Source organism: Culex pipiens, chromosome 1 (genome assembly GCF_016801865.2).
Source record: "Culex pipiens pallens isolate TS chromosome 1, TS_CPP_V2, whole genome shotgun sequence".
NCBI classification, from domain to species: domain Eukaryota; kingdom Metazoa; phylum Arthropoda; class Insecta; order Diptera; family Culicidae; genus Culex; species Culex pipiens.
In genome coordinates this window covers 88,533,257-88,556,586 of record NC_068937.1, presented here as the reverse complement: position 1 = coordinate 88,556,586, position 23,330 = coordinate 88,533,257, and the positions used below count along the sequence as shown (strand labels likewise).

Here is a 23,330-nt window from a genome sequence, read left to right as displayed (position 1 = left end):
AGCCGGCTACTACCTAGCAGAGAATGGAGAGGGGTGCGGCACCTTCTTCTGGGGGTTGTTGTTGTTGATGGCGCACAGTGGGATTTGTTCTGGTGGAGGGGACTGATATGATTTAATTTTTTGGGTTGATGTTGTGAACGTTAGGGGAACTATACCCTTTCTCAGCCTATTTCTATTATCGGCCTATCAGCACTTTGATCATGAATTACAGCTTTCATAAAGTGTTTTTGACTGTTTCAAAGTAATAAATAGCTCAAATAAAAGTGAGCAAGCAACTCTCCATACACGGAGAAAAAAGAGTTCCCAGAATCGTGAACAAGCGTTCATGAAAATGGGAACCACGAACAAAGTGTTCAAATTTCATGGTACGTTTTTCAAAATCGTACCATGGGATTTGAACACTTTGTTCGAGGTTCCCATTTTCATGAACGCTTGTTCACGATTTTAGGAACTCTTTTTTCTCCGTGTAGTTGATACCTCTGAAAATGTTGATTTAATAGCGGAAAACGGCAAAAGTGATGGGAATTGGTCGAACGGCTTAGAGTGATTAAAATGGGTATATTTCCCCTATATGTCAGAGACATCAGTTCTACTTTTTAACCAGCATGATACACTAAACCAAAGGCTGTATTTTGGAATACAGTGGCTGTCGATCTTCTCGATATCAATATTGCTCCAGCTGTCAACCATTTTTTTAGTCTCTTCAAGTAGCATGCTTTGATTTTTGGATCTATAATTTGATACCACTCGCTCTCGGTCCCTCCAGTATCGACAACAAGAGAGTCCACTGTATTACCTATTGTTGGTGAAATATTACCTAAATTAATGTTTAAAAACATAAATAATTGTAATGTTTATTGATTTCATTAATATTGACGAAGTCGGTCGATTTCATGCACTATTATTTTTGTATTTTTAAATTTGAATCAAACTTTGTAGGGACCTTTCCTATAAATAAAATGCCATTTTGTGTCATTGCTTAATTGCTACAAGGCTCCATGAAATTTTGGCTGCAGTCCATAAATTCGTAAATATTCAAAAAAAATTTGGTTTATTCATCAAAGTTGTAATAAGAAAATAACTAATTTAATCCACTTATTTGGTTGGAGCCGTCCTCACTCCTAATCAAAAATGGATAACACAAAATATCTTAAAAATTATATTCATCTGAATAATAAACACTGAATACCAACTTCGCCAACTTTGTCTAATGCGGATCCGGCTTAAAAAAGTACATAAATATCACTTAATTTGGCATAGCTCGAGACAGGGTTGCCAGATCTTTAAACTTTTGGACTACTTAGAAAGGAATTTTGATAAACTTATCCAAGAGGAGTCAAACAGTTGGAATATCTGAGATCCGGAGATAAAATTCGAGCTTTCGATTCTCAACGTTGACACTTTGTTATACATAACAAAAGAACTACTTATTGGATCGTCCAGAAATTGAATAGCACAGTATGGGGCAAAAAACCGGATTGAACGCAACCTGTTTGACACTAATCGAATCAGCCAGTTCCGAGAGAACTTGAGCACTACGGCACACATACACAGACATTTGTTCAATTTTCGATTCTGAGTAGATGGGTACACATGAAGGTGGGTCTTCGAGCTTTCTATTAAAAATTAAATTTTAGAGCAGGATTATAGCCTTATTTCAGTTAGTAAGGCAAAATAGGTAAATGCCCCTTCTTTTATGGGGCTCCCTGGAAATGCTCCAATCGACATAATTGAATTTTAGAGAGTTTTCTGACAAAACATAAAATTTTAAATTTCGGGCATAAATGTTATTGAAATATCTTGAGCAACCCACGTTTATCTATGGGGGTGGCAAAAAAAGGGGATGCTCATGGTTGCATATCGTCGCCGTCGTGCTAACTTGTCGTATGTGAATTTTGGGCCAAATTGAGTTAAGAACGCCATTTTGTGCAGCTCACAACGCATCATCTTTTGACTTTTACAGATCCCCAAAATTCGATTTCAATCCTGGGATATTCAATAATAACCAAAAAAGCTCCGCGGATTTTTGTCACTTTTCATATGAAAGAAGTTTCAATCTTGTCGTGCTATCTTGTCACTCCTTAAAAATTGCTGTAAGTGCGACAATTGGGTACTAAAGCCCTATGTCAATTTGTATGTACAACGGTAAAAAACACGGTTAAAAACCATTTCTGATCACTTTTTTCATTTTAATGCAAAATTTTTTTTTGACAGGACAACATTTTTTCGATGGATTAACTATGGTCCCCTTGGACGAGCTGTCAAGTAGGAGCTTTTCTGTCAAGGAGGACCGCGAGGTTAATTTTTCAAAATTGATTTAAAAATCCATTTTAAACTCTTTGTGGACGTACAAAGGGTCATTGTACTCAGAAAAATAAGCTTTATCGCTGTAAACAATAATATCAACAATCTAAGCTTCATTTTAGGACCCAATTGGCCAAAGGGATTTCAGGTCAGAACGCGTTTGACGCACGTACAAGTTAGACTACCGTAAACATTTGTAATTATAACTCGGGATTCCAGCAACCAACTTCAACCAAATTTCGGGACAACGCACAGAATGGTCAGCCAAACAAAACGTGTTTGTTATTGTTTACATTGCGTGCTCTAGTTTTTGTACATTCAAGGTCAAACATTAAAACGCGTTTTTCTCGGAACGTCGAAATGGCGGGTGCGAAAAGATAGCACGACAGCGTCGATATAAGAGGATGCACATGATTGCTTAAGATGACTCCATAGATTTAAAAGCCGAAATTTTTCATATTTTCTGACTGTTACAACGTATCGCAAACTAACCAGATAATTTAAGTCTCACCCAAATAGCCCCTTATTTCCTAATGTCAAAAAAATGATCACTTCTAAATATATCTTATGATAGTTCGAATCAAAACTAACATTTCAAAACAGCGTAATGTTGTTTTTAAGTCCTGTTTTTGAAATATTTGTTTCCAAGAGATCAAAAATTATACTCATGTTTTTGTTAATCTGACAATTTTAAATAAAAAAGCAAAATAAGAAACATCCTCCGGTGTTCCCGTGATTACCCTAGAGTCTCTCTATTTTGAATAACCTCAACGTCATAAGTGCTAATTGAAATCACAAACAGCACGTTTCCTATTTTGGAATGCTTTTATGCTTGGAGTGTGCAATGATGATCTATCATTACTCACTGTTCCGACTTCCCAATATAGTTTTGATAATTCTCACAATCAAACGTTGTTGAAATCTTTGCGTTTGCAAGTGCAATCATCATGAACGAATGCCACAGTACTGACTAATCAATTAAAATGCAGTGCGAATAAATTCACGGTGTAATAGCATCATACTGCCTCCCTCACTGTTGAGGGCACTGGCTGCACTTTGAAAGTGAATGCGTGTGGTGCAATTAGCGAGTCAATTGCAATCAATCAGATACGAAATCAGGTAGAGTAGTAGCTGTATGGTAGAATATTGATCTGCGTACAAAAATTATAAAAAAATATCTTATATGCTAAGTCTACGCTACACTCCAAAGAAACAAACAAACTTTAACAATTCCAGCCTCGAAAAGTGTAGCAATGAATTGTTAAGTTTACCAGCTGCTAAATATCACATAAATATTTCATGCATACTTTTTACCTTCGCCAAAGTTCAACTCTGCACTAAGCTCCAAGAACTTGCATCGCAGAAGGATCGCTGTATTTGTCAAAGACCGGGTATTGTTATGGCCCCCACCCTCGCTAGAACTTCCCGCCGTAAAGAATAACTATTAACCCAGCTGTATTGTAAATTCAAATTTTCCTCCGTTCTTGCTCCAAAGCTCGTGATTTTAAGATTACTTCCGAGTGCAGTAGCAAAACCCTACGACACGCGGAAGAGCAGAAACCGCGCAGAAGGGCGAAACACTTTTGAGAGCTGCATCAACACAAGAGGTTTACCTCTGCGTGAAGTTCTTCTTTAGACTGGGTGCAAACTCGCTTGAATGGGGTGGTCTGGTTTCACACGCGTTATACGCCGGATAACCTTGCTCGTGGTCAATGCCAGATGAGCGAGCGAGATGCGATGTGATGCTGCGTGGTCTATTGTATGCTAGACTAGAGCTGTATCCTTTGAATATTAATCTATTAAACTTTGTGCAATGTTGCCAAACTATATATAGTATAATATAAGCAGACTTTTGTTCCGTTGTCGAGAAGCAAGTTGACAAGAAAAAAATATATTCACCTTTCTCGAGATTTTGGCTTACTACTTCAACAATGGCATCTTTCTCCAGAATAAACTCTCCGCTACGTATCTCCGGCTGCGTATCTTCCGGAGGGGTCCTCACATGTGGTCGCGCAACACCGCCACTTCTGCGATGACTCATAACGAATTCAAACTTCAGGTCACGTAATGGTTAATTCAATTTTTCGCTCCGGGTCGTTCGGCCGGGAGTTTGATGGCACCCGCACCCGCATAATCCCATACAAGCACGGGGGAGAAGGGAGGGGGATGGTCCTCGTATTTACGTGTGAACCCACAAAATGGGTAGACCCCTGCCAGCCTGCCAAAGTACCTCCCTCACACACTTTATTTGTTCATTTTGGTCTAAGCTCGCAAAGTGGCCGACGACAATTTCGCGGATAAATAAAAGCACAATATTCAGTTTTGTTTCTTCGACCCAGGAGCAAAATGAGCTGGAGTGATAATGAAAAAGGTTACGTCTTTTTTTGGCGGTGGCAGATTCAACCGCCACTTGCGGCGTTAGGAAACATTTGGGGCAAATTGCCCGGAACAACCTCGTGCTGGAGTCACTCTAGCTGTTACGACGACAGACACGCATTGAATCAAACCTCTCATTTGCATTAATCTCAATGGAGTTACTATAGTAGTATGTTTCGGTGTGATTCGAATAAAAACTCGTAGTTTGGTTGAGTTTTAGTAGTATTAGACATTAAAGTATTCAAACAGCAAATTGACAAATTCTGATCCTTTGCTTGTTTGAAAACTTTCAATTAATACTGTTGGTTAAATGATGCAATAGCATCTAATTGATGTGGTTTGATCCCTCTAAACTAATCCGTAAAACTAATAACGACTTTCTTCAGTTTCAGGTAAACTACATATATTTTGTGTGTAACAGTGTTTGGTAAGACCGATCTAATCTACTGTTACTCTTACAATTCACAATTCTATAACTTTACACACTTACACACGCACAACACCCAACATTTACAATGTCGTCAATGCAACGGTGTTATCACGTCGTCGTCGTCGTCATCGTTTGTGCACCACCACAATCCGCAGTATCGAAAGGTGTACCACTATTGGAACTGTTGAGGAGCACGTGTTCGTATATTGATGTGGCCCTTTGGGCAAACGTTCAGTTTTCGCATATTTTTACCACCGAAACATCCCTTAACAATCAGCGAAAATGTCCCAGTTCGTTGAAACCACTTGTATTATAAAACTTTTTTCTGAAGTTAATACGTTTTGCTAGTTCCAATATTATCCAATGACATTTTCCAATAGTTCTCATCGCCCTCTCTTTGATAGTCCCGCTAAAAGAGTGTTGGAGTGTTTTCGTAGCTTCCCTTTTAAAAATCCTATAGATTTTGTAATTCACTAAACCAATCTTTTAAACCCTAACCTGGTTGAAATACAATACAAAAACTATGTTATTGGGCAAAAGTGGAAGTGACCCATTTACATTGTTTTGCTTGAAATGACAACATAGGGAAAGCTTCATGAGAAAATTTAACTTAACTATGTGTCCACGATTTAATACACAATTTAAACAAACCTGTATTTCGATCAATTGCGAAATATATAAGGGCTTTCCACTTCGCTACAACGTAAAAAAGTTGGTAACTTTGCAAAAGTTTTTTTTTTTAAATAACATTTGACTATTCTTGATGGTTTGAAAAAATCTGAAATCAAACGCTCGCTTACAGCATTGCCTTGGCTTTCTCTATTGCGAGATTCCTACTCGAAACTAGGTGTTCCAAGGTTTGAAACGGTGAGACAATCGAAACCTATTTTTACACCTAAGCTTCCATCCAATCCGGGATTCGAACTGACGATCTTTGGATTGTGAGTCCCACTGCCAACTAGCGACTCTACCGAGGCAGGATCCAGGGAGACGACTCCTACACCTGGACTGAGCTAACGACCCAACTAGCTGTCAGAAGTGCTTGAACTCAATCTTTTTAAGTTATGAAAGTCGATTTTATGAATATTTTAACATTCTCAGCAAAGATGTTCCCAGTAAAACGACAACAAGATTTAAGATTTTTTTAAAAATAAAAAAATTGCATTGAGCCAATAGTACTTGTGCTTGGGATTTGGGCTTTAAAAAATATCGAGATTATGTCCTGTAGCTGACGAAAAATGACCACAGTGTGTATCACTCTAGTAGTTACGAACCTTCACAATGTTCCAAAAATAAAGCCTACATTAGGTTGGCTCGTCATTTTGCTTTATCGAATTAAGTAAGATGTAAGTTTTTTAATTCCTGATGCTTTAAAACAACCCCACCCAATTTGAGTATTTTACAATTTACATTTTAAAATAAAATGTATATTCCCAAAAAAAATCCCAAAAAATATGGTGTTTCAAGCCACTGAAAGAAGATTAACCTTGCATTTTAGACAAGCTTTGAGTAGGTACCGTCAACTGGGGTGAATCGGGACTACAGTCTGATTAAAATCAGCAGCTTTAATAGCACCTATTTAGTTGATTTAGTATAGGGCAAGTACCTGACTAAAATAGCTGCCCCAATTCGCCCCAGATGACGGTACTGAGCATGAGAGATGAGCATGAGAGCATGGTTGCCCCTCCGTTGCTGAACAGAACCGTAATATCCTTTCAGCACTACTGATTATAGGCTTCGACGATCTAGTGGTGTTTCTCTTATCAACAGCATGTATGAATGCGCTGAAAAGATAAAACACCATGATTGCTAAAGCTAGATCAGTTGCGAATAGGTAACAGTCATTGGCCACCAACGGCGCCCGCCATGTCAGTTTGTAGACCTCGATTTTAAGGGACGGGAATGTTAGTTAGCGCAGGTTGCTACTAGGGCAGCTGATTTACTCTGTGCTTACACCCCACAAGCGCCAAGAACCTGAAAATTTGTTAGTAGGATAGGGTGCTTGGTCAGGATTCATCATAGAAGATGATGATGCGACCTAAAATCATAGTGTTTGTTGAAAGGTTTTATATATTATTCTCAAGGCAAACAATCGGATGCTGCGGATGAGACATTTCCCGTTTAACTGTTGTTAAATTTTCAATGAAATGGTTTCATCTTAGACAGCCGGCTGTGGAAAGATAAAGCCAAATAATGTTTATTTAAAGAATGAGGTGTTAAACGCAGTGCTGCAATGATAGCGTAGTCTGATTTTTAATTATATAACCATTTAATTCATAAATTTGTTACGGAAACGACGCTACGAACTCAACCATCAAATGCCTTCCGATCTTCTTTCTGTTAACTAGATGAGGTATTGATTATCGTTGCCTCTCGAGCTACGATGCTATGGAGAGGGCTTAACACACAAACAACCGACGTCGAGCCCTCCGAGCTACGGAGCTATGGGAAGGTCTTTTCAACACAAAAAAGACTCGCACACCACACAACGTTCTTGATGAATCAAAATATTATTTTACGCGGTAAAACTAACGAACTCAACCGTCAAATTGCCTTCCAACCAGCGATGATGAAGCAAGGGCACTTTGCACACGAACACAAATCCGCTTGCACTGACGGAACATTACGCACAAACAGCCACACAAAAGAGACGAAATTATCGCGAAAAACCAGGACTGCGCGTCCCCAGAAGCACTGCACTTATGACGGCATTATTCAATTATACTGACCAATCACCCCATGCACACAAACAGCCACACAAAAGAGACGAAAATTATCGCGAAAAAACAGGACTGCGCGTCCCCAGAAGCACTGAACTTATGATGGCATTATTCAATTATACTGACCAATCACCCCATGCACACAAACAGCCACACAAAAGAGACGAAAATTATCGCGAAAAAACAGGACTGCGCGTCCCCAGAAGCACTGAACTTATGATGGCATTATTCAATTATACTGACCAATCACCCCATGCACACAAACAGCCACACAAAAGAGACGAAAATTATCGCGAAAAAACAGGACTGCGCGTCCCCAGAAGCACTGAACTTCAATTCGCCCCAGATGACGGTACTATGTATTAAGCTTTCTTATACACCATATTCTTGATTTACACAACGAAATGGGGGTGTTTAATTCGAGAATCGTTTAAAAAAAGAATGTCCATGACTTAATTTGAGAATATGACTTAAATTAAGAATCTTTGAGATTTCGTAATTTGTCGGAGAATTTTCAAAATGTATCAATATTATTTTGTTTGGTTATGTTATTAAAACATTTTTGCATGGTTTTGGAACACCTGGGATGTTTTAGTCCATCCGAAACTTCCGGAAATTTTGTGCAGCAGGCTAACCGAAGAAACAAGTTGAAACTTAAAAATTTTGACAACGGATCCTACCCAAACTGCTTCAGTGAGTACGGTAGGCTACAGTGCATTGTTGTAACAACTGATTGGGATGATCTGGGACATCCAAGGACTCCCTGGAGTTAAGATCTGTGGGTCTACCGCCGTAACAAGCAAGAGGTCGACGGATTTTGACCCCGGAACATACCCGCATAGCTTCAGTGAGTATGGTAGACTACTTTGCTGATGTGTAGGGATGTCCTGGATCATCCAAGGACTCCCTGGAGTTAAGATCTGTGGGTCTACCGCCGTAACAAGCCATAGGTCGACGGATTTTGACCCCGGAATATACCCGCATAGCTTCAGAGAGTATGGTAGACTACTTTGCTGATGTGTAGGGATGTCCTGGGTCATCCAAGGACTCCCTGGAGTTAAGATCTGAGGGTCTACCATCGTAACAAGCAAGAGGTCGACGGATTTTGACCCCGGAATATACCCGCATAGCTTCAGAGAGTATGGTAGACTACTTTGCTGATCTGTTTGGATGTCTTAGGTCATCCAAGGACTCCCTGGAGTTAAGATCTGTGGGTCTACCGCCGTAACAAGCAAGAGATCGACTTATTTTGACTCCGGAACATACTCGCATAGCTTCAGTGAGTATGGTAGACTACTTTGCTGATGTTCTAAGATGTTTTAGGTCGTCCAAGGACTCCCTGATGATCTGAGGGTCTACCGCCGTAACAAGCAGAAGGTCGACGGTTTTGACCTCGGGACATACCCGTATAGCTTCAGTGAGTATGGTAGACTACTTTTCTGATGTGTTGGGATGTCCTGGGTCATCTTAGGACTCCCTGGAGATATGATAGACCACCAGATCTTAACTCCAGGGAGTCCTTGGATGACCCAAGTCAGCCCAACACATCAGCAAAGTAGTCTACCATACTCTCTGAAGCTATGCGGGTATGTCACGGGGTCAAAATCCGTCGACCTCTGGCTTGTTACGGCGGTAGACCCACAGATCTTAACTCCAGGGATTCCTTGGATGACCCAAGTCATCCCAACACATCAGCAAAGTATTCTACCATACTCACTGAAGCTATACGGGTATATTCCGGGGTCAAAATCCGTCGACCTCTTGCTTGTTACGGCGGTAGACCCACAGATCTTAACTCCAGGGAGTCCTTGGATGACCTAGGACATCCCAACACATCAGCAAAGTAGTCTACCATACTCTCTGAAGCTATGCGGGTATGTCACGGGGTCAAAATCCGTCGACCTCTTGCTTGTTACGGTGGTAGACCCACAGATCTTAATTCCAGGGAGTCCTTGCATGACCCAGGACATCCCTACATATCAGCAAAGTAGTCTACCATACTCACTGAAGCTATGCGGATATGTTCCGGGGTCAAAATCCATCCACCTCTGGCTTGTTACGGTGGTAGACCCACAGATCTCAACTCCAGGGAGTCCTTGGATGTCCCAGATCATCCCAATAAGTTACTACAACAATGCACTGTAGCCTACCGTACTCACTGAAGCAGTCTGGGTAGGATCCATCGTCAAAATTTTGAAGTTTCAATTTGTTTCTTCGGTTAGCCTGCTGCACGAAATTTCCGGAAGTTTCGGATGGACTAGAACATCCCAGGTGTTCCAAAACCATGCAAAAATGTTTTAATAACATAACCAAACCAAATACAATTGATACATGATGAAAATTCTCCGACAAATTACGAAATCCCAAAGATTCTTAATTTAAGTCATATTCTCAATTTAAGTCATGGACATTCTCATTTTAAGCCATGACTTAAAAAAAGTTGCGTAAATCGAGAATCGTTTAAAAAAAGGTGACTTAAAAAAAGAATATGGTGTACACTGTCGTATTTTTCAGAAGCCTCACGAGCATGTACAGACAAAAACTATCATAAAGTTAACTTCGTGGCAAACAAAAAGGGGAACTTTTGCGGCGCAAAATTTAAAATAATGCAGATTTAGCTATTTCTTCCTGGTTCCCGATGCCATGAACATTTCAACTTCATATAAACTCATTTTTGTTTCAGGGTACAATTTCGCTGAAGACATTAAAGCGGTCTATTCACTCTTAAGAAATTTTCAAGTATTTAATACATATCTTGTTACATACTTAACTGCCCACCATTGAAAAAACGGCTAATATCCACTTTTGCCAAAAACGAGATATTAGCACCAGGTGGTAGAGGATGTTCCAACGCATCTTCTGAAACTTGAATTTTACTGAAATAGTGCTTAGACTTGGCTGCCGATGCCAAAAACTAAACGGCTAATATGCCACTCTTATGGGAAATTGCCTTGACGGAGATTTTGTCACAAACACTAGAACGCGTTTTTCTCGGAATACTTGATTTGGCATAATAGCCGAATTTTCAATTATGGGCAGTTAAGTATTGGCCTTATCTTTGAACCACGTGGTCCTTTGAAGGGATGGGGAGGGAGGTTCATCAAAAGACCACGGTGCATACCAAAAAAGGATAGTGTCCTACCACTATAATTCTATATATCTTATTTTATACACTGATGCTCAACATTTGTGTGGGTTTTTTATTTATGATCCTCAGAAAAAGTTCATAAAAGGTATGCTTCCTTATGACTTGCATTGAAGCGCAAATTAGTGTTGTTCGATGTAATTTATCATAAAACATAAAATAATATAATCTGTGAATCACTGTTATTTCTTGCTCATACCCTGATTACTCTAGTAGATGGTTGAAAATCGTTGTAAAAAATACCCCATCTTGTAAATATTGGTGATTGTCGTCCTACCAATGGGATTATTTATAAAAGAGCACTCGAACGCCATTCTACAACGAATAGTTATGTTTAAGTTCTCCACAGTAAATACTTTTTTAGTTTTACCATAACACCGTTTTTAACAGTTACACCCAAATGCATGTTCAAACAAAACAGCCAACACAATACCACTCAAAACCCCACACGTAGGTAGAATAGTTGTTTTCTTTAGGAAATAATTTATGTATTACCGTAACAAAACAATCGCGTCATCATCGGTCATTTCCGTAATTTGATGTCAATCAACCGCAGACGCATTCTGCACTTTGGATCATTAAATCTGAACCCGTTTCCCGTGTATTCTTTCAGATTCCCCAAAGCATTACGGTGAGTACTCCATCAGGCCCATTGGAACTCGCGTACGGTGTGTTTGTGTATGTATGAAATTGTACCGTAAAATCATTCTTTACCACACAAGTAAGTTTTATAACCCGATTTACAACCGATTGGCATTTAAGACGAGATAAAACACTGACAGCGTTGGTGAAGGGTACACTCTCGCGAGGAGTTGCTCTTTTCTTATTCGTCGTTGTTGTGCTATCTTGCATTAGGCCCATATACATTTGGCCAAACGAACGTGAAGATAGCACAACCACGACGGATTGCAATGAAGGAGCAACGATCATTGAAAATTGGGAAATAATTGATGTTATGATATTGCTGCAGTAAATCTTCCGAAACCGAGTCATGAAATGGAAGCAAGGCTACTATCAATCATGGTCGGTATTGAGTAAACTTTTTTCTCTTTCGTTTTGTGATTTTTTCATGATTATGATGAAAGAAAGATGTCTCGTAATTGATTTATGATACACTTGTATGAATTTTCGCTCATTTAATTATTTCAATTCTCTCTGGTTCCCCTTTTGTTGTTCGGGGATGGGTCGGAAAAACAAATTTTCAGGTTCAGCTTCCTCCAATTTGGTCGGAAAATTCACCCAGAGCGTGCGACGGATCGTGCAGGATGTCAAAGATGAAGGATCGCCGAGTAAGTTTAATGTTTCCTTTCGGGTGCCGTTCCGTGGCATCAAGTCAAAACCGCGGCGCGAAAACCACCCCCCGGGGGAACCGATGATTAACTGTCTATATTTTTCGTCTGCTGCCTTTCGTCCCCGGAAGGTGGTATGAGCCGCGAGGAGCTAATCGAGACCAACGAGCGGCTGCGAGCGGTCCGGGTGCGCCTGGAGGAGTCATACGACACGGCGAAAAAGGCATTAGTTACCCTAATGAACAAGTACGGAGACTCCAAAAGCCAGCGAAACGTGTTCAACCGATACCCGATGCTGAAATTGATGATTAAGGTAATTACTAAAGCGATTTAATTTTCCAAATCAATCAAATTGGCAAATTTTCAAGCTTATTATAAATACAGTAATACCACAAGTGATCACCAGGACCAAGTTTTTCAGCGAATGATTTTGAAATAAAACAATACCGTCATCTGGGGCGAAACGGGACACATGGGGCGAATCGGGACAGCTATATTAGCCTTGTTACTGTACAATATTTGAATATTTTTTAATAGTTTCGGATAGAACATACACAGAACATCTGAAAAAGTGCATCGTTTTCCAAATTTCAAGCTTTTAAGTGCTCTAAAAAACTGCTGTCCCTATTCAGACTGAAGTCCCGATTCGCCCCAGATGATGGTAACTTCAACTTTCTAGTTAACGGCCATAACTCTCCATCGAGACAATTTTGTTCTTGTGATTAGGTTTAAGGTCAAGATGTTTTGATGTGAGTTTTGATTAATTGATAAACCCATAATATTGGTAATTCTGTCCTCTGCAGCTAACTTCGACAAAATGAATGAACTGTGAAAAACTTACGAGAGCTCAATTTAATCAATTTTGTTATAACTACGACTCCAATAGCCTTTCTAATTTCATTCGATGGATTTTATAATGTTTAACTCGACTAATTTAGCTATCCGTATAAACACTGCGGAAAAAATTGTCTGGATTGGTTGAATTATTGGCGAGAACCAGACAGTTGAAGTCACTGTTTCAACATATCGATGCCTTTGTGCTCTCTTCTACTGATTAGATAGGAATCTCAGCAAACTTTGTACAATCACACGGAATGTATTTACATTTTTTACAGTAAAAAACAGGATTTTTTAGAAACTTGTTCTATTAATGTCTTAGTCAAAACCTGAAATAAGATGATTATAAATAAAATCCGACAGATTTTTTTTACGTTTTTAGTGGGTTTTAACGAGAATTTCCTTAGCTTGTTACACTTGCTCAACTACAGCAATTCCCCAAAGCATGAAACAGCATGAAAAAAACAAAAGTGCTCGGATCGGGCTCATGTTAGGGTGGTCCGAAAAATTTCGTCTCCCCGCCGTTTCAACCGATTTTAACAGTCTTATACTCCAAAGAATGGTGATGAGTTGGTCTTTCAAAGAAAAATAGTAAGAAGTTTCAAAAGTCTAGCCTAACATATGAAAAGGTCGTATGAGTTATGTTTTTTTAAATGGTTTTTGCGATAATGGCATTTTTTCGGACCACCCTAACACGGCCTAGGTCACCCTAATAGCCGAACCAAAAAAAATACTGGTTTAATTATTTATTCGACTTTTTTCACAAAGTGGTTTACCGAAGATTCTTTTAACATCATCAGATTATCTAACACCGAGAATTGCAGCAGTGTCTTCTAATCAAGAATCATGACAATAATGGAAGTTGTTAGCTTTAATCTGATCATTGAATACACAAATGAGTTATATTAATCTAAATTCCTTTATCTCAACTGTGCAGGACGTGATTCGCCTAGAAACCCAGTACTGGACCCTAGTGGAAATCCCCAAGCAAGAGAAGCTCGAAACAGTCCCTGCCTTTGTGTTGCGCGCGTGTAGCATCATGGAAAAGTCGCAAAAGTCGGGCGAAGGTGTCAAAACGTCAGCCAAGCTAGCGGAGGAAGCCGCAGAAAAGCGGGAACGGATGGAGCGGCTGGAAAGTAAGTTAAGCCGGCCGGATCGATCAATTTCAGCACAATTGAACCGTTTCATAATCCGTCCTCTTTTTTGCTGAACCATTCCAGTAATGACGACCGCGCAAGTCGAGCAGGAAAATACGCAAATGATCAATGATTTGTACCGTTTACTGAAAAAATACACCGGTTTGAGAAACCTAATCCGTGAATTGAAGGTACACCCTCAGCCAAAAAGAATTACCTCGAAACAGTCCAGTCAAGCTAAAAATGTTCTTTTCCCTTTTAGTCTGAGTATGGCAATTCTAAAATCTACCCAATCTTTCCGCGGTACACGATGCTGAAGGATATGATAAAGGACATCATGCACGACCCAGACTACATGGAGGTTTGCCACGAGGTAAAAAAACTAATCTTGAATATAAAAAAGCCGTTCATGTAAATTTCCATCCTGAGCCCCTTAATCCCGGTCACGACTGCTCTATCATTAGATTCTTCTTTTTTTGCGTTTTCCCTATGCAAAGAGTACAGGAAATCGAACTCATCGCATGCCGCCCATTTTTTATTTTACCCTTTCATCTTCGTTTTTCCAACCTAACCTTTTCTCTTATAGTTTAAACCCTCGAAAGGCTCTGTGCCGTGTTTATCCAGCGCTGTACCGCCTTTCGGAATTCCGCTCTATCAACAACACTGCTTAAACAAATGGCAAAGTTGATGTTGGAAATTTTTGTTGCGTGTCTCAGCAAGTGCAGAAAAAACTACTTTAAAATCATACCACAGATCGACCTTACCATTCATTGGACTGAAATATTGTTTGAAATGGTGTTTGTGGATTACACAGCTTATGAATTTTCCTTCAGAGAATCAAAAAATCTTCATGTTAGTGTAATCTTGATATTCTTCCAAGTAAGGGGGAACTTTTCGGTGCAAAGAAGTTAAAGAAAAAATATTTTAGAAAACCGTGATTGCACACTTACATAAAGTAATAGTAAAGATTTTAATTAAATTTGGCAAATAAAACTAAAAATAGCTTTTTATTAAGCCTGCTCAGGCGGTTCAGAAAGCCAGTGCTTGTACTCATAATCCAAAGATCTTCAATTCAATATATTTGCTTATGGTCTTCCTCATGCAGAATCCTGGTGCGATTTCATGGCACTTTACAGTTTACTACTGGTCAACCAAAGGTACATTTCGGTCGTTGTTATTCACCCAAGGCGTCATCCACGCTCTAAGGGGGAAGGGGGGGGGGGGTTTCTGAGCAAGTGTGACATTGCATGTTATAAGTATAGGAAAAGAGTGACAAAGGGGGGGGGGGGTAAATTTTGGCCGATTTTAGCGTGACGTACTTTATGGATGAAGCCCAAGTGATATCAAAATGTAATATTCCCGTTTTATGTTCCCCTTATTTGTGCAAGCTTCCCCATTTATTGTGAATCCTCATTTTTGTTGGTTTATTTCAACATTCACTCTAATTTAGCTGGGAAAACTGAACGTAACACAAATAATTAAACATAACTCATTGTTATCTTGCAGCGCACATGAAGACGAATAGATTCAAGCTGTCCGTTTCGCTCAAGAATGTCGTTCAAGCGATGGTACACAGTAGGCTGTGAAATACTACTACTCATTCAGTTGTCTCCATTGGTATAACACAGCAGCCATGCCGAAACTGAAAATTTTGTCTGCCGCGTATTTTGTATTTGGTCGGTGAGAAGGCGCATTAGCTTAAGTCACCATACTTTTAAGTTTCAATAGTTTTCCAGCGATAAACTCAACACAAAACTATCAAAACAGGCTTGAATCATTTTAAAATGCTAAATGCGATGACTAATCACAAAACATCCCACCCCATCAAATACTATCTTTATCTATACACTTTAAGCGTTTATCTATGTATTAACATACAAAAACAAAACAAATTGTATCATCGCGAAGACAAAATTTTGAAACATCCCACCTTTCGATGTGACACTTATAAACATATAACAAAGTAATATTTACACATCAAACCAAGTCAAGGAAAAGTTTAATTTCTTTCTGATCTATCTATTTTGTAAACTTCAGAAAATTAACACACACACAAATCAAGTAACATTACAGACTAGAACATATTACAGTCATAATACCTATCTGAATAACACGAAGAAATGACCAATATTAGCTACGACTAGACAACAAAAAAAATGGAACAAACTAATTTAACAAGTTCGTCATGGTAAATGTAGTAACGTCGACGCATCTACTCGAGGAACGCTTTTCGTGTAACAAGGTAGCAAAGTGACTCTCAATGGACTTAAAAATGTAGTTTTTATTTATTTGTTCTATTTAGTTTTATCAAAATCTCTAAAACATCAAACACAATACCAAGTTAGTTGACTCAAAATACTCTTCATTTGTTTTTAAAAAGTGACAGACAGTTACACGAGAAAAAAATAAAAGAACAAAGTAGTTAGTGAAAAATAATCTAATTGAAATAAATCGCAACAAATTTACACAAACCTTAAAATGTAGAAAACAGCTGCTTTTTCAAGTTCAGGAGAAACTCTTTGTTCGGGATACTTCAAAGTTCGTTTAAATTACAATTTCACACGAAAAATTGAGTTAGATTCAACGTTATTGAATTTTGCATAGTTCGATGTAGAGAACGGCAGTTACGAGTGAGCCATATTTCGTTCACAACAAAACACAATACTTTGTTCTACAGTTGTCAGTTGTATTACTAAAAGAAAACAAGTAAGCTTTTTGGCTATCGGAATGAAAAAAAACTGTAGCAAATGTAGGTATTTGAAGCGGCAAGAAATAAATTGTATCTTAGAATAGAACAAAACAACATATTCACAAAAGATACTTGAAGAAGCGGTATCTTAAAATTGAAATCGAGATCAAATAAAAAATGACAAAAAGTTACATCAGTTACTGTTACACGTTATTTCAAAAGATTATAGGTTCGCTAGTAGAACATAAGCAATTTTCTGATTGTCTGAATCAAATTCCAGAGTAGCCCGCGATAGAAGTCGATTCTTGAGTCAGCACTGCAACGGTATAGTTTAACCAGCTCAGCAAAACGGTAAAACATGTTTCGAATTTTGGTTTCGAATTTAAAGTTTTGAACTAAAGTAATTCATCTTGGAATTCCAACCAATCCTTTTTAATACAACACAATATTTCATAGAGAATTAGTTCAATATTTTGCACGGAAGCTACGTTCTACGAAAATAAGCACATTCAAGAGTATTTTTCAAATACATTGTTCAACGAAACCTACACAATTAGTCAAACGATGAATCGATAGTTGTTCACTTCATTTGATAAACATTGCATTGACAAAATCCGAAACATGAGCTACCATTAGTATACCTTTATATGAATTCTCGAATCTAGATGTAATGCTGTTGAAATTAATGTTAACAGATTATCTTATTTGGTCATTAACGCAGTATAGAAGACCTCAACACGATGTTGACAACATCCAAACAAGAAATATAACATGCGATGTCTAGTGATGCAAAACAAAAGAATGCAGCATATATAAGTCGTGAAATTTAGCTGACATACATTGACTAGCAATGAAAATTATTGGTTCAACTTAGAAACACTGCATAGTATTCCAATGATGAGAGCAAAAACGGTTTAGGCTTAGGTTGCAATCAATAATAACAATATCCCGCATTTAATTTAGGACTCATAGAAGTAAAAAAAAAGTGCACATGCCATTAATTCCTTATCATAAAGATTTAAAAAATGTTGTTTTTCTAGACAACCCTAAAGGTTTTGATCATTCCAATAGATGATTGCTCAGCGTACATACTCGATAAGAGAAAGGGCACAACATTTTGCACACAGAAGAACAAACAACACTAATTTGCGCTCCAAGACAAGACATGTTCCCGCGTATGGTTTTTTTTTTTAAATAAAGAACAAGTCGGTTATGACCTCGAACATACAGAGCCCGAATTTAAGATTTCAGATAGAAGTGTGTTACCACCCTAGTTACTCATACAAACTTCTATACAATATTGCTTGGTTCCTGCGAGAGCAAAAAGAGGACATTTTGTTGTCTATCAATCTTAGCTTAACTTCACTTATCAAGTAAACGGTGTGCAGAACATTATGCTCTTTTTCAATTGTAGTAGTTTTTCATAGTTTAGCAGAGATCTAGAGATTTAGTATTAAAATGGATGAGTATGAAACTGGACCCAATCAGTATATTATGTAAAGTGCTCATTCAGCCTTCTATGAAATAAATAATTTAGCTAACTTCTACATAACATACTTTACCATTATAATTTAAAAATAATGCCAATATTTTATAGATTTGTTTGTTGATGATATTATGCCAAAGTCATAGCTTTATATTGTTATCCAAGCTCCAATGCTTTGAACAGCTATCAGACGCAATACATATCATTATAGTTCTGTATTTATTATTAAATAATTCAAACTTATGTTGCTTAAATGACAAAACAATCAAAAACAAAAAAGTGCATGATTATGAATTAAAGTGGCATACATTTAAACAATACTTATCCTCCCAGTCGAACGCAAGAAATTTGTTATACAATAATGTGTGTGCTGGCCGCATACGGTTTCATTGCTCTGACGGAAGTAATACTAAACCAAATGTAAGCATTTCTAAGAAAACCATTTAGCAATGCTAAAAAAGCTTTATAATAGTCTTTATGAACTTAAACTCTATGTCTATGGACAGCAAGCTGCGCTTATGCTATCGACTGCAATCTAGTTTTATTTGCAAACTCTCATATGACAATAGTAAATATTGTACATCCTATAAGTGATGCTGAACGATTCTGAAAGATATTCATGAAAAAGCTAATATTCGGCGACTTACTCCATTATTTGAACAAATTTATTGAATAATATAAAAGCAAATTCTGATTTTTCGATATAATAAACAGAAAAGGATACCCATATTTTAGATTCGGCTTTGATTTTTTTTTTTCAGTCACAATTATGCAAAACTTGTAATGACAACAGATACGAGTAAGTTATTTATATCATCATTTAATTTATTTAATTTACGCGAGCACATGCCGGAATATTTTACTTTCATAAAGTTGAACCTGCTTTGGAGGCGCTGTACTCTAACACACGCTGCAACTAAAACACGTCCTTAACAAATGCTTATGTGTCTAGAATAACCAACAACAAATCCACGGAATATCCTTAAAATAAAATTTATCAATTAATCCCAAACAAAAAGTAAGAAAACACAGAAAGCTTTATCTTACCCACACATAACTACTAATAAACAACCAATTCAAAATATCCAACAACCTCAACACAAAACAATAAATGTGTTCTCTTCCAAAATGAGACAAAATTCCAAATGAAACCAAACAAGCAAGCTATCACTTAGAGCATATTCCTATCCCTCCGCATTTGCAAAAAGAGAAACAGTGCAACAATAAATAAAAGCCCAAACAATTTGTAACAGAACCCCAGAATATTCCAGAGCCCCTCGACCTTAACCTATGAAAATTCGGAATCCAATGCTCCATAAAAACTGCTGTCACTGTTAAAGAAAAATCACAAACACACTGCAGCACAGTCTAAAAACTAACGTCAGCATCCATGTCAACCTTGCCCAAAACCTATCATTTCAAATAGAAAAAAAGCAAGAAAAATGGGGAGATTAATTGCAAGAATCACATCAATAAGGCAATGGGAATAAAAGTCCTCGAGAAAAACTGGATATCGAATGAAAAAAAAAGCAAAATCGCAAGCAAACTGACATTTTGAATTCTGCAGCTTACAAAAAAAACTGAGATCAAACTCAAACTTCAATAAAAAAGGAAAATGTTCAGAAGGAAAACAAAGCCAATAAAGTTAAGCATAATGAAACATTGTGTAAGTGTATGCTAAACGTATTTTTGATTATTATTTATATGAAAGTGGAAATATAAGTTATTTACAAATTGTGGCAAACGACTTTTAATATTCTGTTGTAAGAATCCCATTTGAAATTCAAGATGTACTTAAGGAACGCTAGACCGAGTTTGAACAAATTTGTTTTGTTTGACAAAAAAAAATAGAAAGAAAACTCATGCCTATCGAGAAATTAAAAGTGAGAGTGTGTGCGTGGAACATGGAGTTAAACTTTTCGAAGTGCTATGAGAACCTTCACAGCAACTGCACAGAAAGTTTAACTCCATGTTGCAGACACTCTCACTTTTAATTTCTCGATAATGCTCTATCAGGGTGTTCTAGCAGTTGCGATGAGTATAACATTTTAACCCTCTACAACCTAACCCCGCCTTTAGACGGGCTTCGATCTAAAAAATCGCCAAAAATCAATTTTTCAACCGATTTTTGATATTTAAAAAGCATTGGAAAGAAGAATTCTTAAAATTTTAGAAAATTTCAGGGTTGGAAGTTTAACTTGTTTTATGTGACTTTGCCAATGTTTTTAAAAATGTCATTTTTTTAGGGGTCAACTTTGGCTGTGTTTTTTACTAACATTTCCTATATTTTCAGTAAAAAGAAGTATGCAGTAATTTTTGTAGTGTCTCAGACTATGCCTCTACGCATTTTTTTGCAATTTAAATGATGATGGTGCGATTCTATGGCAGAAAATGTGAAAAACATGCAAAAAATTGAAAAAGTGACTGTAAAAACATGAAAAAATTAGATAGGCGAAATGTAATTATATTAGATGGTAGAGTAGGCCAAATACTACCAAAAACAAACATAAACTAAACAAGATAAATGCAAATTAAAATACTAAAAATGAAACAAGAAAAACATAAAACAAGAGAAGTAAAGTTTTTCGTAGAACAAAAGTTGCTCAAAATGACCTCCTAAACACGGGAAAAATAAATATTTTCGAAAAAAAAAATTTGGGCAGTAGAGGGTTAATATTGTACTATAAATCTCTTTCGAAAAGATTTCAAAATAAAATCTATTATAGCTTGCTGTGAACTAATGAAACCAAAAGCTTAGGTCTGGCTGCTGTAACCCCTCTCTGCTTTAAGCTCGTCGTTGCATAGCATGTTATAATGCTATAAAACCGTAAGCTTCAGGTAAACAAGGTTACAAGTTTTGTTCAGTTTGCTCAGTTGATTAAATTCTTAGCATTTTCATATTTGAGTTTTTTTTTTTTGTTAAATTTTGCTTTAACGGTGCACAGCAACCAGAACTTTTGCACCCAGATTTTTGTTGCAGACATTTTAGTATCTTCAAAACTACGGGTACTATCGAAATATTTTTTGATTCTTCCCCTAAAATACTGTCCACAAAGTAATTTACAACAAAGTTTAACTAATTTTACAATCCCGTAGTTGCAGGATTGGGTCCGTAAGTTTGACAATTTTGAAATAAAAAGACAACAACATCCTTCGTTGCTGTGCACCCTTAATACGACATTTAATGCAAAACAGTGTAAATTTGCCAATGTCGAAGTGTAATTAAAGAGTCTATCCTGCTTGTTTCTAATCAACTAACGTGAGCAGGATAGACTCTTTGTTTATACTTTGACATTGGCCCATTTACATTGTTTTGCTTGATTTATAAGTGAGAAATTAAAAAAAGAAATGATTTAATAAAATAACAGCTACCGTCATCTGGAGTAACATTGGGTCTGAGGGGTGGGATTGGGTCATACAAAAATGCTGAAATTTTAATGACTCAATTTCACCCCCAGACCCAATGTCACCCCTGATGAAGATATATGAGTAATTCTCCGCTAACTCACACATCTGCTGGACCGACCGCTTGAAAGTTTGTTATATATGATATTTTTAGTCCTTGATCTCGAATCCGAGTATGTGAAATTGCACGCCGAAAAAAACTGTTTGTCATAAAAAAACAAAAAAAAAGTTTTGAATAATTTAAAGATCCTTTTATATTAAAAACAGTTTTTAAAATCTGACCAAGTTGTCGGGGGTGCAATGGAGTATCTAATGAGATTGATCTGTTACGTTATGCACGATCATCAACGAGAGAAATGAAGATGTAAGATCTTAAAATAATACCACGTGGTTTGTGAATGATCCCTAATACAGTCATCCTCTGTTAATAGAAATACTGATTGTAAAAAAATACGAGCATTCATTCATCCCAACCATATGATTGGATCTATGAGTAGTAATCAACCACCTGTTGCTACTGGTAATAATAATCAAACGGCCATAAATGTATTGTCAGAGAAATTGGCGGTTATTTACACACACCCTTTTTTCTCTCCGCTGTTCCACTTCACTCTCTCAAATAGTCGCATAGAAAACATAAATGAGAACATAAACATTCTCTGCCGTAAATGGTATTCCGAGGGGTAGTTTTTTCGGGGTGTGTGCCTTTGGGCTCTTAAGCCGGCAAATGCAATAGGTAATATATGAGCGGCTGCAGTGGTCGAGCGGTTTTTTTTATTTCTTCCTTTCGACCTTCCCTCAAGGTGTATTGGTGTGAAGCCCTCGTTGACACACAAGTGGACCTTACCAGCTGCACGACACTTTTACCTGTCGAGCGAGAGCGGAAAGCGGAACCACACAACACCGCGTACGGGACGGCACTCTCGCACTGATGCATTACCTCAGCCCAAATACACGTCGTCTGTGGCAGATGCTTCATTATTGTCCCAGAAAAGGGTTTATCTAGCGTCTGTCGGGTTAATGCTGTGCAACAGTTTTAACAACTGATGGTTAATTTCTAGAAAGAATGCTCGTAAAAGGGAAGGGATTTCTGGAACATCGTCACTGTGTTCCAAGAAAAGCATTCTAATTAATCATGCAATTCATGCTCGGGAAAAGTTTTCCTCTGGGAGCAACATACTTCCAATGGTGTATGCTCGCACGATCACTGATTCAACACTCTCCGGATTCCGGCCTCTACGATGATACCAGTGTTGCTAGTTCAGACAATATTATTCTTGAATAAACTACTTACTACGAGGACTCTATGACAAATTAAGCTTATAAAATATGCACACACAAAATATTTCCGTTACTTCATTTATGAAGTAATACTTTTGCCCGTCATTAAACATTTAAATTGAAATGCAATTTGATGTAAATTTGCAACAAATTGTATATGAAACATGATTTTACGTTAGGGGTCGTGCATAAACCACGTGGCCTTTTTTTGGAGCATTTTTGACCCCCCCCC

The 23,330-nt window shown here is 37.6% G+C and overlaps 1 protein-coding gene across 2 annotated transcripts; it reads left to right on the top strand.

Moving 5' to 3' along the window:
- The first annotated feature begins 5,053 nt into the window (after positions 1 to 5,053).
- On the top strand, positions 5,054 to 20,150 carry LOC120431710 (uncharacterized). Of its 2 annotated transcripts, none has more exons than XM_039596832.2 (8): positions 5,054 to 5,400; positions 11,589 to 11,606; positions 12,181 to 12,264; positions 12,396 to 12,577; positions 14,039 to 14,237; positions 14,322 to 14,428; positions 14,500 to 14,610; positions 15,744 to 20,150. In XM_039596832.2, exons 1-8 carry the CDS (start codon positions 5,196 to 5,198, stop codon positions 15,750 to 15,752), a joined length of 915 nt encoding a protein of 304 aa, XP_039452766.1. In that variant the 5' UTR covers positions 5,054 to 5,195; the 3' UTR covers positions 15,753 to 20,150. The 2 variants fall into 2 exon arrangements, with proteins under 2 accessions (XP_039452766.1, XP_039452767.1); XM_039596833.2 differs by having other exon boundaries at positions 5,062 to 5,307.
- The last annotated feature ends 3,180 nt before the right edge of the window (positions 20,151 to 23,330 follow it).